The sequence below is a fragment of the Diabrotica undecimpunctata genome, chromosome 4 (assembly GCF_040954645.1).
Source record: "Diabrotica undecimpunctata isolate CICGRU chromosome 4, icDiaUnde3, whole genome shotgun sequence".
Classification (NCBI taxonomy): domain Eukaryota; kingdom Metazoa; phylum Arthropoda; class Insecta; order Coleoptera; family Chrysomelidae; genus Diabrotica; species Diabrotica undecimpunctata.
Window position 1 is genome coordinate 72,982,198 of NC_092806.1, and position 13,943 is coordinate 72,996,140.

Genomic DNA, 13,943 nt, shown 5'->3' on the forward strand with positions numbered 1-13,943 from the left:
TCAGTTCAATAAAAACACACTTCTTAAATAGCTGTTGAAATTTATTGTTTTTATTTCATTATTTTATACTTTCACAGCTGGTCCTTGGTAATTGTATAGAATTACCAAGGACTAACGGTAAAATGGAATGGAATATATTGGTATTTGGAAGGTGTATCTAGAAACCCCAGTCCAATCATTTATTAGAGTGAGGGTAAAATTTACTGGTTTCTTTGTAAGTAAATATTTCCTACTAAACATATTGTATACAAATACCAAGGAGCAGCGGTAAAAGTATAAATTGGTGAAATAAAAACAATAAATATCAACAAGTATTCAAGAAGTTTGGTTTCTAGTATTACCGTAACATATAAATAAGATTTTGGGGTACTACGTGACTACGTGTAGGCAACACCTATTATTTTAGTTAGGAATTGTATCTTGTTTATAAAATGAGCCGTTGATATATTAGGGAAAAGTAGGTTTATTTGCCCACTGTTTTCAAATTCGGACAGTATACTTTCGCAATGGAGAAGGTTGCATTTTATGTTTGTTTATAGTACTGAGCCGGCATTTTTGAAAAGGGAGTGTTAGCAAATATTGCTGGTTTAACTCGACATGTGCGGGGGATATTATTGCGCATCTTCTATAAGAGCTAGCTAGTGTGTGTTAGTATTACTCGTTCAGGGTATACAAAAGGAATAAATTTACCAGCTCGTAAATCTCGGTATTTGGGCCAGAATCTAGGGCTAAAATTAACTAGGGTTTCTTTGTACGTAAATATTTCCTATTAGACATATTTTCTTTGTTTATTAGGAATAGTTTGCATTTTGCTTTCCCTTGCTGATTTTTTATCGGTTCTGTTCCCGATCACGCTTGGAAATTCATACCGGCTTTTGGAGATGTAGGGAAAGCCCATATCGTTGGCGAAGGAAGGAAGGTTATTATTAGTAGATTAAGATTAGTTTAGTTATCTTCCGAGGATGAGTTCTTATATATATATATATATATATATATATATATATATATATATATATATATATATAGTCCACCTAGTCTGTGGACTAGTACGCATTTCGATGCGCATCGCCCCGCCTCGAATTTTCCCACTGGCTCTTGACCTGGAAATCCCTATTTATCGCTCGAACAGCGCATAAAAATATTGGCGATTTTCAAGTCAGTCCCTCACGGGCTCTCCGAGAGCTTAGTGCTCTCGGGGCTCTGCTTCCTGCATTTATTTTCCATACTCTGTGGCTGAGAATTGTTTTAACTTAACTTGGTGTTTTATTTCGACGAAGAAATTGTCATGTAAGAAATATCTTGCCTTTTTCAAGGCAAGACACAGAAATATTTACAAGTCCATAACCCGAAAATGGACTTAAAGTAGAGGAGCTCTCGACGTTAACCCTCTACAGATGACCGGGGATTTCAGAAGGTGGTTAGACCCTTAATTGTTCCCCCGAGGTGACAGTAGGATTGACCATAGTTTACTGAGGGGTACACTGTCATATGCTTTTTGTAAGTCTACGTACACCAGGTGAACTTTTTTATTGACGGCTGTTTTTTTTTTTCAATAACTAAGTGGTCTACTGTGGATCGCCTAGCTCTAAAATCAGCTTGCTCCTCTGCTTCGTAATCTCTATAGTCATTTTCTATTTTGTTCTTAATAAGTTTCCCATACATCCTACTTATTGTGCTGTTTACCGCAATTCCTCTGTAATTTTCCCACTGATTCTTGCTGCCCTTTTTGTGGAGAGTTGATTTGATAGATAATTTTTCGACTGTTCTAACAACCATTCAAATTTCGTCATTTTGTGTCATGTGGAACAATTTCACCCAATCATGTCAACATTAGACTGATAATTGCATTCAGTGCAATTTTCAATCCCTATGACAACACGATCGAGTTTGACAACTTCATCCAAATAAATTTCAAAATGTCAATCTAATGTTAACTTAAATTTTAATAATTGTACTTTCACTAACTGTACTTTTAATAAATAAATGTTTTGTTATGTTGAGTTATGATTTTTTTTTCGAAAAATTATCCGCCGAATATCTCTCGGACATTGATGAATGCCTCATAATTTCATGACAAATTTATCAAGCTCGTTGCTTGGCCTTCGGCTTCGTGCTGTTACCAAGGAACGAGCTTTCGATTGCCATGAAATTATCTCGTCTGTTATCAATGTCCTAGGGATATCACTACAGATAATTTTCATTCTTTTGGTAATTTGGCCCCATTCAAGCAGTCTTGAAAGAGTTTTCTTAACTGTTCCTGGAGTTTGTCTGTACCGGCTTTCACTAATTCTGCAGGTATGTCACCAGGACTAGGAGAAATAAGTAAATCATCTCTGATTTACTTATTTGTAATGGTGATGAATTTATACGTATACCTATCGTGTTGTCTTCCATGTTAGTAAATTCTGAAATGAATGAAATTATCTCTTGTATTAAATAATTGAGTATGGCTCGGTATATTTCTAAAGAAACCGAAATATGGTATCGATTTGTTTAGTGGACGAGCTCACCAGTTTTATTTAGCATACATGTAGGGATAAAGTAAACAGATGAGATTATTTTCTTGTATTTTCAAGTGAAAAGTTTCTCTCTACCAATTATAAGGAGTGCTTATTTGATGAGATTTGCCTGGGACAACGGGGTCTTGATGAATCAATTTGAATTTATTTGGCAGTGATGTCTGGGTATGTTAATAGGCTTTTTTGCTCACTGTCTGAGAACACAAAATTAAAGATTATTTTAAGGAACATAGCTCCTTTCTACCATGATCAGCTGGTCTTGGTAAAAATAAACTCCTTAGCTGAATTGCGGAAGTATGGTAGAAAATTAGAGGTTAAGAAGGAGCCAATGGAAAGTTTCTGTTATCCTGTTAGAAGGAGGAGCACCTCTATGAAATGTATGGAGCCTGACCTCGCCTATGTTGAAACTTGCTCCACAAGTAGTAGGGATACTTATCACACATCCCGTAGTAGTAAAGGTTTTACTATTTTGTTAATTTAATATCCCATTTTTCTTTCTAGATGTGATCAACCTGGCCATAGAGCTGTTGGTTGTTTTGAGTCAAAAGATAAAATATATTGTTAAAGATGCAAGACGGAAAGGTTTACAGTAAAAACTGTCCTGTCTGCAATAGGGAGAAACACTAGAACCATCAGACCTGAGGTTTCGGATAGGGTGTGATTATGTGAATAATTCAATCGATACATTATTGTAAGGACGTATTGGATTAAGTGTTAGAAAACGTAGTAGGGGATGAAAGACCATGTTTAAGTATTGAGTTTTGGTAAGCAGATACTAGAAGATACTATTCATGAATTATGATGCCTCCAGAATTGTTATGGGTAGGAACTATGAAAGGACCAGCTTTCATTCGTGAATAAGAACTCCAAATAAATGAAAGGCACACTGATACTTGTACAGTTGCAAATTAATAATGAGTGGGCAGTATTGGGACCGTCGAGTCACCTGGAGTATTGAGATGTACTTTCTGTTAATTGAGGTATTAGTCATCACAAATTTACCAAATTTATTAATTTAAGGTACCGATTTTTGGCGTAGCATGAGTGTAGTGCCTGATATTTAAAGAAAAGAGTGATATTTTTATGATGAACCAGTATTAATAAATATTGTTGAACAGATAAGAGGAAAAACTATGCTGTCTTTAAAGAAAGATAGCTTACAAGCTCTCATTGACCGTAATGTGAAATTGATGGGTACAACTTAGGTTATATGGACAAAACTAAACATGTTATTATTATAAATAGTCCTTAATATTGTTCTGAAGCTATTTTCTTGTGGCATTTTAAATTAATTACTATTTTAATGGGAATAAGCCACAATTAAAGGTTACAATACGTTTATTGACGTTTCAATTTCCACTTCGGAAATCGTTCTCAAAATACAAACATTAGTAAATTTACTAATGTTTGTATTTTGAGAACGAGTTCCGAAGTGGAAATTGAAACGTCAATAAACGTATTTTAACCTTTAATTGTGTCTTATTCCCATTTAAATAGTAATTAATAAATAGTCCACGATAATAAACAACGATATTATAGGGTTAATCCGTTATTCTAAGCTGAAATGATAAGCAGCTTGATTAGGTGCTTTGTTTATAGACAAGCGGTTTACCCCTATAAGCAGAGCATAAACCGACTATTTTTTTTGTATTTGTATCACACCAAACCTTTATTGTGGCCAAATTGGGCCGAAAATTTTTATTAACAAATAAATTATTTGACGTATCTTATTAAAATAAATACTTTTTCTATCTTGGTAATTTTTTAAAAAATGTTTTCTTTTTAGAGTTATTTACAATTTTTTGTTGATAAAAAGCCGTAATTAATGATGTTTGGATTTTTTTTTTTTTCTAAAAAACTACTAAATGAATTTAAATTCTGTAAAAAGCTTTATAATCTTTAAACCTTTAAGTACACGTATGAATATTTTGACAAAGATAAATGGATTGTATCTAACTCAAAACATGGAACCAAATATTTCGAATATGCATTTTGAGCAATCTTTGTTTAAATTATTTAAAACTGTGCTTTTAGCAACGTAGAAACCATTTATCATTGTCAAAATATTCTTACGTATACGTGAAGGTTTAAAGATTATAAATTTTTTTGTAGAATTGTAATTGATTTAGTAGTTTTTTAGAAAAAAAATCCCAAAAATCACTAATTAATTAAGGCATTTTTCCAACAAAAAATTGCTAATAACTTTAAATAAGAAGCATTTTTCAAAAAATTACCAAGAGAGGAAAAGTATTTACTTCGATGATATGTCTACAATTTTACTCGAAGCGATTCGGGAAATTGTGTTTTTGTTATAAGTTATTTGTTAATAACAATTTGTAACAAAAAACAAATGAACCAAGGAAGGTTGTCTTCATGCACCACTAAGGATCAACTATAAAATGTACCTTGATACACTAAAGAAACTACTAATCCTCACAAAGGAAGTGATTAGATCAGTATGATAAACATAGGAAAATGTAAAATATGAATTTTAAATATAACAAAATTGAAATGTAGGAAAATTTAACCAATTTGTAATATAAAAATATAACCAAATTGAATGCTGGCTAGCAGACTGTGCCGGAGAGTGACTACTTGACACTCAAAAGTGGATTCGGCAAATTTACATGTCTTACAAAGACCGTAGAATAAAAAAATAGATGGCAAGGTAATCAAACAATAATATGAATAGATGTAAATGTAAGTAAGTGATAGAATATGGAAGTTGCTCTGATGTGAGAATATTGAAAATGTGAGTGGGCGCCAGGAAAGTATTAACATATGCCTTTCAAGGTATCTTGTAATACTGTATACCCTTTTGCTGAATTGAAAAAAAAACAGGTATTAATTGAAATATTTAGTCTTCACAACAAATTTAATACCTAACCAAATATATACAGTCTATCTTAATGCTTTAAGCTACCCACCACCACTTATGTACAGTTAACCTAGTTATATACTAAAAAAATGGCCTGATTATACACAATTTATCCCTGAATTTTAATTTACTAAAAGGTAGGACCTAATACTATTTTAGGAATTTACAAATAATAAATATGAGTAAGAAAATTTACTAATTGTACCTAAAAAGGTAATTTACTCGCCTAATAGAAATGTAATTCTTTACTTTGACTTTCAATTAAAAGTAGTAATAAAGTTATATGAACACTCTATCCTGAACGGAATAGGTGCCAAAGGTTTAATAGTTATTTAACCAACAAGTGTATTAATAAGGGCGATTAACAATTGAGATATTTTAACGCGTGAGCGAAGCGAGCGCGTTAATGTTCAAGATTGTTAATCGCCATTTTTATTCACGAGTTCATTACAAAACTTTTCCGTCGACCGTACTTTTTAGAAATAAAGATATCTTAGTTTAAATATTTATTTACTTAACCGTAAACAACAATTTTTTCAGCTTTCATTGCCTTTATTCAAAGTTTCCTTAGTGGTAGTTTTATTATAGTAAACATTAATATTCGAAATGGTGCAATTACTGAAAATAAAGGAAGATATTGATAAATGATTATCTGCTGTATAGCATTTCGACAAATTTATGTTTAAGTCTTCTTGGACTTCTGTAAATTCTGTGATAGAAGAAGTTAAATTCTGGCGGAATTCTTCGTCAATATCCATCCTTTGATTTTTAAAATACACAGAATTTTAAACAATAAAGTAAATAATGACATACAATGACAGATAGTACTAACAGCGGCTACTTCATTTTAAATTAATTTTTTAGTTTGAATATAAATAGGTATATGTTTGGTTGCCTACACCACAGGTCACTGCCAATCACAGAGCGTTTAATTAATTTATGCAAGCAATGTATGTTGTGTTGCCTATAATAAAATCGTTCATTAATAGAAAATCATTCATTAATAGGGGTCATTAATCAATGATTTTGAGGGTGTTAAAATTGATCATAAATGGACGGTCGACGGAAAATATATATTAATGTAGATACCAATAACGAACTCTCTGATTAAATGTGTACACAAAAAACCGCACAGTTGAGTTAATAAGGAGGATTTAAAACTTCAACATGTAGTCGACAATTAATCCTTAAATATTATTCAATATTATTAAAAAAAAATGACGGATCTTTATTATTATAAGAATAGTATGATTTAAAGTAAAAAAATTCTTATAAAAAATTATTAAAAATGATGAATAAAAAAAACTTAATACAAATTGACAGTGTTACACACTCTAATCAACGAGAGAGGTCTTTCCGGCTGGTTTCCTGAAGTTGTCCGGGAATAGTCTGATAGAGATCTGGACCTCTGAAGGAACAACTAAAAATGACGAGAATCAACCCTGAGGATCAGGTGTACAATCTCCCTTTTTCTTAAAATAAAACCAAAAACAGAGCCACGAATTCTTCCCCTTAACTCCTTATTAAACTCCTCGAGTAGGCTAAAAAGAACATTGGTGTTAGTGTTCCTTCTTACTCTTGATAAAAGGTAGGGAAAAACACAAGGGTTATTAATCTTGAAAGATACTACAAAAAGTTACTAAGGAACCTTGTATAAAGGCAAAAAAAACCTTAATGAGTTTGTAAAAATGTGACCTTCTAATGGTTTGACCATATTTTATGTGAAATGGATTGATTAAATACATAATTTTAACGAAAAGTATGCTCTGGATATATTTTAGAATATTCAAGAACGGTTTGAGATAAAATATTTTTAAAAACTGAACCAAGATATATAATATGTTTTTAAGGTTTGGAAGTAAAATAGGAAATTGACATGATTGTATATTATTAATGGATTTTAGATTTAGAATATTTCTTAATGAAATGATGTGAAAAATGACAAATATACATATATCAACTATCAAAGGAGACATGACAATATTTTAGACATCAAAATGGCTGATGGTTTTTAAACGTTTTCCCCTTTTTATTGATAATTAGATCCACTTACGAGTTCAGAGTGGCTATAAACCAACAAGAAACACACAAAAACAAACCAAAACTTTACTCCAACTTTCTTCTTCCCAAAAAAACAAAATTTAATATTCTTAAAACAAATTCTAGCACATCTCTAGCCGCCTACTGGTTTAATCCAACTTTTCTTCCCCGAGGTCAAAACAAGAGTGACTCGAGTCGGAAGAAGCATGTATACAGTTTTCCCAAAACTGCCGCTTGGAGTCGCTGCTTAATACCAACTTAGAAATTAAAAATTACTAAGAGATAACGACTGAATATTGATTTAAAGATTTTATTTAAAAGTGATGAAAGGATTATTGAAGTGACGGAGTCTTTACAAATTTCCAGCCCACTTGGAAAAAATACATTTGAAAATTATTATTCGGTATATTCTGTTCCTAAGCGTCTTTTTAGGGGTAAACCGCTCACCTAATAATTTTGATAGAGTATTCTAATAATGCTCGAGTATCCTCAATCCTGCTTATTAAAAATAAAGATAGGAGATTTTATGTGGATTTCAGTAGGTCGAATTCTGTCACTGTTAGTGATAGTTATTGTTTACCCCCAGATGTCTAATACTCTAGATAAGCTTTGTAATGCAAGGTTTTTGTCTAGTCTTGGAGACCAGTTCCAAAATTAGAGTAATTATAATTATGATTCGTCTAGTTGGACATAGTTTCTTTGAGGTACATTCACCCAAAAAGCATAGAGGTGGTAAAAGACATGATCTGTCTTTACATTGTGGTAATAACTGGAGATCATCCCTTAACAGTTTGCAGCCCATAACGTTGTTTATTTTTTAAAGCGTATTATATTCCTAAGCGTAGACTTTGACATTAGCTAGAATATTTTGACATTTGTGGTACTTTACTTCGTTGGCGATGATTTCCTAATGAGCAGACATTACAAAGTTAGAGTCGGCGAGTATTTTCCGGAGAGTAGGTTAGTGAAAAGAGGACTGCCACAGAGTTCTGTCCTTATTTCTATGCTTTTTACGGTTTACACTAGCGATGTTTCTTAATATGTTTTAAATAAAATATCGCTTTATGCCGACGACACAAAAATATATGCCAATTCAATTACAAGGCAGCTTACTCTCTAAATAAACTTGCATCCTAACGTGGTACGACTATACTACCTTTATTTATAAAATTTAGACTATATTTTACAATAATTCTCTAAACTTTGTTTTATTTATGTAAGACTGATTTTTGAGTGCACTTGTCCAATGTGATACCTTAAATTGATACCCCGAATTGGTTCAAAATAAAACCTTGTTGTTAAATGTTGTAAAGAAAAGCCACTCGAATCCCTTTCTGACTGAAAAGACTTATTTATGAAGAAAGGCAGTATAGCAAATTTGATATCACCAGATTAAACTTAAAAAAGTGAACCTTTCTTTAAAATTAAGATATAACTTCCTACCAAATAGAGTTTTTGACAGCTGAAATAACCTTAGTAATACCATTGACTGTGCCCCTTCTACCAACTGATTTTAAAACAGACTTAAACATTTTTTATTATAGTAAACTAGGTTTTTATTATACCTTATAGTTTTAAAGATCTTTGAACCACCACTAGGTCTCTGGTAACGATTTAAGAATGGAAGGTATGGACACTTTGAGCTGTGTAGAATATTTTACTATTAAATTTTACATTATTATCATGATCGGTGATGCTACAGCATTAGATGAGCCTCGACCTTTCCCAGTCTATTTCGCCAGTCGTTTCTGTTTACCAACCTCGTCCACACCATCCCTCTATCTCAGTCTAGGTTTTCCTCTACACCTATTTTCTAGTGGTGCCGGTAATAGTGTTCGTCTGGGTGGGTAATTTTCATTTGCTCTTGACACATGTCCAGCCCATCTAAGCCTACCTCTTTGTATGAAAGATTTTACATCTATACCATCAACTATTTCTTTATACTTCTCGTACAATTCAAAATTATTCTGCGTACTATCTTCCTTTCGAAGACGAGCAGACGATTTACGTCTGTTTTGGAGATGGTCAATGTTTTTGACCCAATTAAATTTTAAATACTAAATAAAAAAATTCTATTTTTCAGGAACCTTTTAGATAAAGGGATTGAACCACCAGATGGGGATGAAGATATATCCAGAAGAAAATTAAGAGTTAAAGAGTTTTCAAATCGATTTTCAAGGAACTATCTTTATCCAATCGTCAGGCAGGTAATATTCAAAATGTGAGATACTACAGATCAGATCGATTTAGTAAAAATACATTCACATACACTTTTATCTTTATTCGAGAAAATTTATTAATACATATAGTTTTTGTTTAAAAAATCATATTGGTACTTTTAGTTATACGTATATTTAAAATATTAAACAGTAGCCCAGGCTATAGAGAAAAGAAATAGGTATTTCGCGTAAAAAACTTTAGCACATGTCTAAGTTTTCAATGAATGGGGGTTTTTCTAATAATAAATACATAAAAAGAAACCATTTACTATTTTTGTTTAGAATAAGCCACAATTTTACTTTAACAAACGTAAATTGCTTGAAGTTACGCCCGGCATATTCAAGCTGAAGGTAACAAAAAATTCTAAACAGAGCCAGTTTATCTATGATCCGTAAAAGGTTACAGTTTCATAGATGAAATTTATTAATATTATTAATATAATTAAATAAGACATTGTAAGTATATGAAAGTATATTTAGTTTACATATAGTATATGAAAATTCATATGAAAAACATAAAATATACATTTAAATAAATTTAATATTATTTTAGAACAAAACAGTATACGTAGAACATCAAATAGACATTTAAATGTAATTCCGAAATTAGACATCATTAGACATCAGTAGAGAAAATATCTCAATATTTAACAAGCCACAGGAAAAAAAATATAGAATATACTTAAAATTAAATTGAAAAAGTCTAATAAAATTGAAGAGAACATAAACAACGAAGAAATGAAAGCTGTAAGAACTTTAAAAAATTATGAATTCCAGTACATTCAATTTATGCTATTTCTTAAAAATTATCGGACCAATAAGAAAATTATAAATTAAAGTCTAAAATTAATATCGTTGGTAAAAATCTGTGAAAATTTCGAGTCTTATTGTTTATAAGCAAAGAAGATATGAATTAAAAAAATATATTATCTTGGATCCTATTGGACGTAAAAGGTTTTTTTTAAATATGCGTTTTTTAACCATCTCTATCTAAATTAACTTGTTAAAATTAATTGAAATGAAAAATAACGAAATTATTGTAAATGCTTAAAACTATTAAAATAATTTTTTTAACACCATTTTTAACAATAATTTTGAAATTAATAGTAATTTTTTTGGATAAGTTTTAAGTTAAAAGTTGAAATCTTCAAGAATATATTCCACTTTAGTAAAATGTTCTAGAACCATTTTTTTACAAGAACAGTTGTTTAAATAATTCGTCTTTGGGATAAACAATTAATTTTTTAAATAAATTATCAAAGCGATCCGGCTGAAATTTAGCACACATATTGACACATTTGATGCCCTCATTGTCAAAATTTTTTAGTCATTTACAATTGTTATTGCAATAGTTATAAATATTTATTTAATATTGCTAAAAGATGCGTATTTAGCTTCTTTATCCATTTTAATTCTTAAAAAATAAAATTTAAACTCTTTTATGATACTCCAAAATCGATTACTTATATAATTTAATTTGAAAATTATGTAAGCAAAATTTTGGACTTTCCCATTGTTTAAAAAAAATGCATATCTGGTTGAATCTTTTCATGTATTTATAATTAGAAAGACTCCCCTTTTATTTAAAACTTTCATATATCTGCTAAATTTTTCAACCTTTTTTACCTAGCCTGGGCAACAGCTCAAGAGTACTGTGTTCTACAGCTGCTGAACATGAATCTAAAATAAAACAAGAGATACATGGTATTAATTTATTGACAGTGCACAACAGGCCTTGTAGATATAGACCAAAAAGTTGCATGTATATTACTTGAAACTATTTTGTTTAGTAAAAGTTTTCTACAATAATTTCCCATCTTCTGTCTTCTGCTTCCATTCTCTAATTTAAGACACTTTTTACCTATCGTGCCCTTTGTCTTTCCTTTTACTTTCTATAGGCCTCATATGTAAGACCATTCTTGGCTAGTTATCCCCTTGATATGCTCCAGCCACTCGATTATTTGTGCCTTGACATGTCAGAATTTTAATCTTGTTTTAGTAATTGAATACTTCGTGATCATTTCTTACTCTTTATCTCAAAATGCTTCTTAGCTTTTTAAACTTATTGACCCTCTTAAATTCAGATGATTCATTATCTTTATTTTTTCGTTTTTTTCTTCAAATTTTCTTATCCTTCATCTTAACTTCTCCCCATAACCATATATTTTAATTTTTTAATATTTATTTTCAGCGATAGTAGCTTTTGCCAAAAGATTTAATCTTTTACACGTTTCGTATACAGAAAACGACATTATTAAATCGTCTTCGTTCATGACCACCAAAGTAGGTGGCATCTCTGTACGTTAACCACTGCAGTGGTAAACTTTTAGGAGACATTTGATGAACTTTCCCAGTTTGAATTTATATCAGCCCGAGGGTCTGATGAAGCAGGGATGCTGAAATAAGTCATAACACTCTGTGATACCGATTCGAGTACGGGAAGTTTAAACAAATTTTATTTGGTAACTCAATTCAACAAAGCGATAGCCGCTTTTGCTAAATATATCATTTAGATTTATCTTACATAGAAAAAGTCCATTGACGAAAAAGAAGAAGTATTAAAATTCTAGAATTTTAGAATTCCAATAACTGGTCCAGATCATTTCTTCTAGACATTCATATTTCTATTTATCTCCTTTCCCAATGATTCGAACACGATGGCCTTGTGAAATTTTAATAGTTTCGTGTTCCAAGGCTAGCAAGTACTTTATCTAATAGTTTTTGTCTTAACATTAAGCAAGTTTATTATAATTTTATATGTCACTTATATAACTCAATTTTGTAACGCTCATTTAGACCATTAACGATCGTATCAACTGATATTTTTTGCACCATTCAACATCAACTTTAAATTCATGTAATTTCTTGCTCACATGCTGGAATCTACTTCACAGCTAGGCTTTGTATACTTGCTGTAGATGGCATCTCTAGAGCAAATATTAAATGAGATCTAGTAACATTTTTTACCAGTAGATGGCACATAAATATATTTTTCTATATTGATTATAGATAGAAAGATCATGTAGAGAACATATATAGAACTATAGTTAAAATAAAGTAAAAGTATTTCCAAGCCTTAATTGAATTTGGAATGGATTATGAAATATAATTGAAAATAGATTACAGAAGTAAGTAAACTGAGAAAGGTTGCAGAACAATTGATAATAGAAATGGAAATTTATAGGTCATCATACTGATATATATAAAAAATTATAAAAGATTTGATGCCCAAATAATATTTTGGCCACCCAAATGAAGAGAAAGAAAAGAAAATAAGATAAAATTAAATACCATAAAATATACTAAAATGAAATGGATGACAACAGCACTGGACCAGTAGAGAAGTCAAGGGAAAGTCTGATAGATACTATTGTATATTGATGTCTTCCCTTCGATAATGTTTTTATAACATCACATTTTACATATTTATTATTTTAATTTGTTTGTTATATATTGGTATTGATATTTTATATTTTAAGATATAATTTTCTCACAAAGATATTTTCCCAATCTAGTAAAATATTAGTATTATCTAATAAGATCGTGCCTTATTGACAAATTTTAGTAGTATTGCCCACTATATCTAAATATTTATCTGCAAGTTTATTCTTAATACGTATACAATTATTTCTTTTAGATTGACGAATTAAGTAAATTTAAGCAAATCCATCCTACTACCAATCAAAAGGTGTTAAACGCTTACAATGTTATATATAACGGACTAGTAGCATATCAGAATCATCTTCCGACCTCTATAGGTGCATGTTCTTCCGATAAACTCAAACTACTGCTTAAACATCTTATGGATCTTTGTGATATTCATTTTAAACTTGTACCAAAAGAAGACGAAAATGGTTACTGCGATATTATACAGGTAGGTTGATTACTTACAAATGATGAAAAGGTTGCCAATATGAGTCCATGACACTAGTATATAGGAAATAAGTCAATACTCAATAAGTCAAATCAAAGTAGTTATATATAATATATATATATATATATATATATATATATATATATATATATATAAATATATCTATTTGTATATATATATATATAGATATATATATATATGTATATATATATATATATATATATATATATATATATATATATATATACATATATTTAAATAAGAAATAAAACTAAGTCACAGAGTCTGATGATGGGGTATATATTGTAATCCCCAATTATTAACTCTCCATCACTCGCACCGTTCTTTCTCTAGAATTCTCTAGAAAAAATCTAAAAACCAGGAATACTCCTATGAAGCCTTGTATAAGACTA

General features: G+C 30.5%; 1 protein-coding gene across 1 annotated transcript in view; it reads left to right on the plus strand.

Moving 5' to 3' along the window:
- The window catches only part of LOC140439667 (uncharacterized), a 226,478-nt gene that overhangs the window by 15,022 nt on the left and 197,513 nt on the right, over positions 1 to 13,943 (plus strand). Inside the window, exons 4-5 of the mRNA XM_072529728.1 lie at positions 9,521 to 9,644; positions 13,294 to 13,530. Coding sequence (XP_072385829.1) covers positions 9,521 to 9,644; positions 13,294 to 13,530 — 361 coding nt within the window. The remainder of the gene's footprint in view (positions 1 to 9,520; positions 9,645 to 13,293; positions 13,531 to 13,943) is intronic.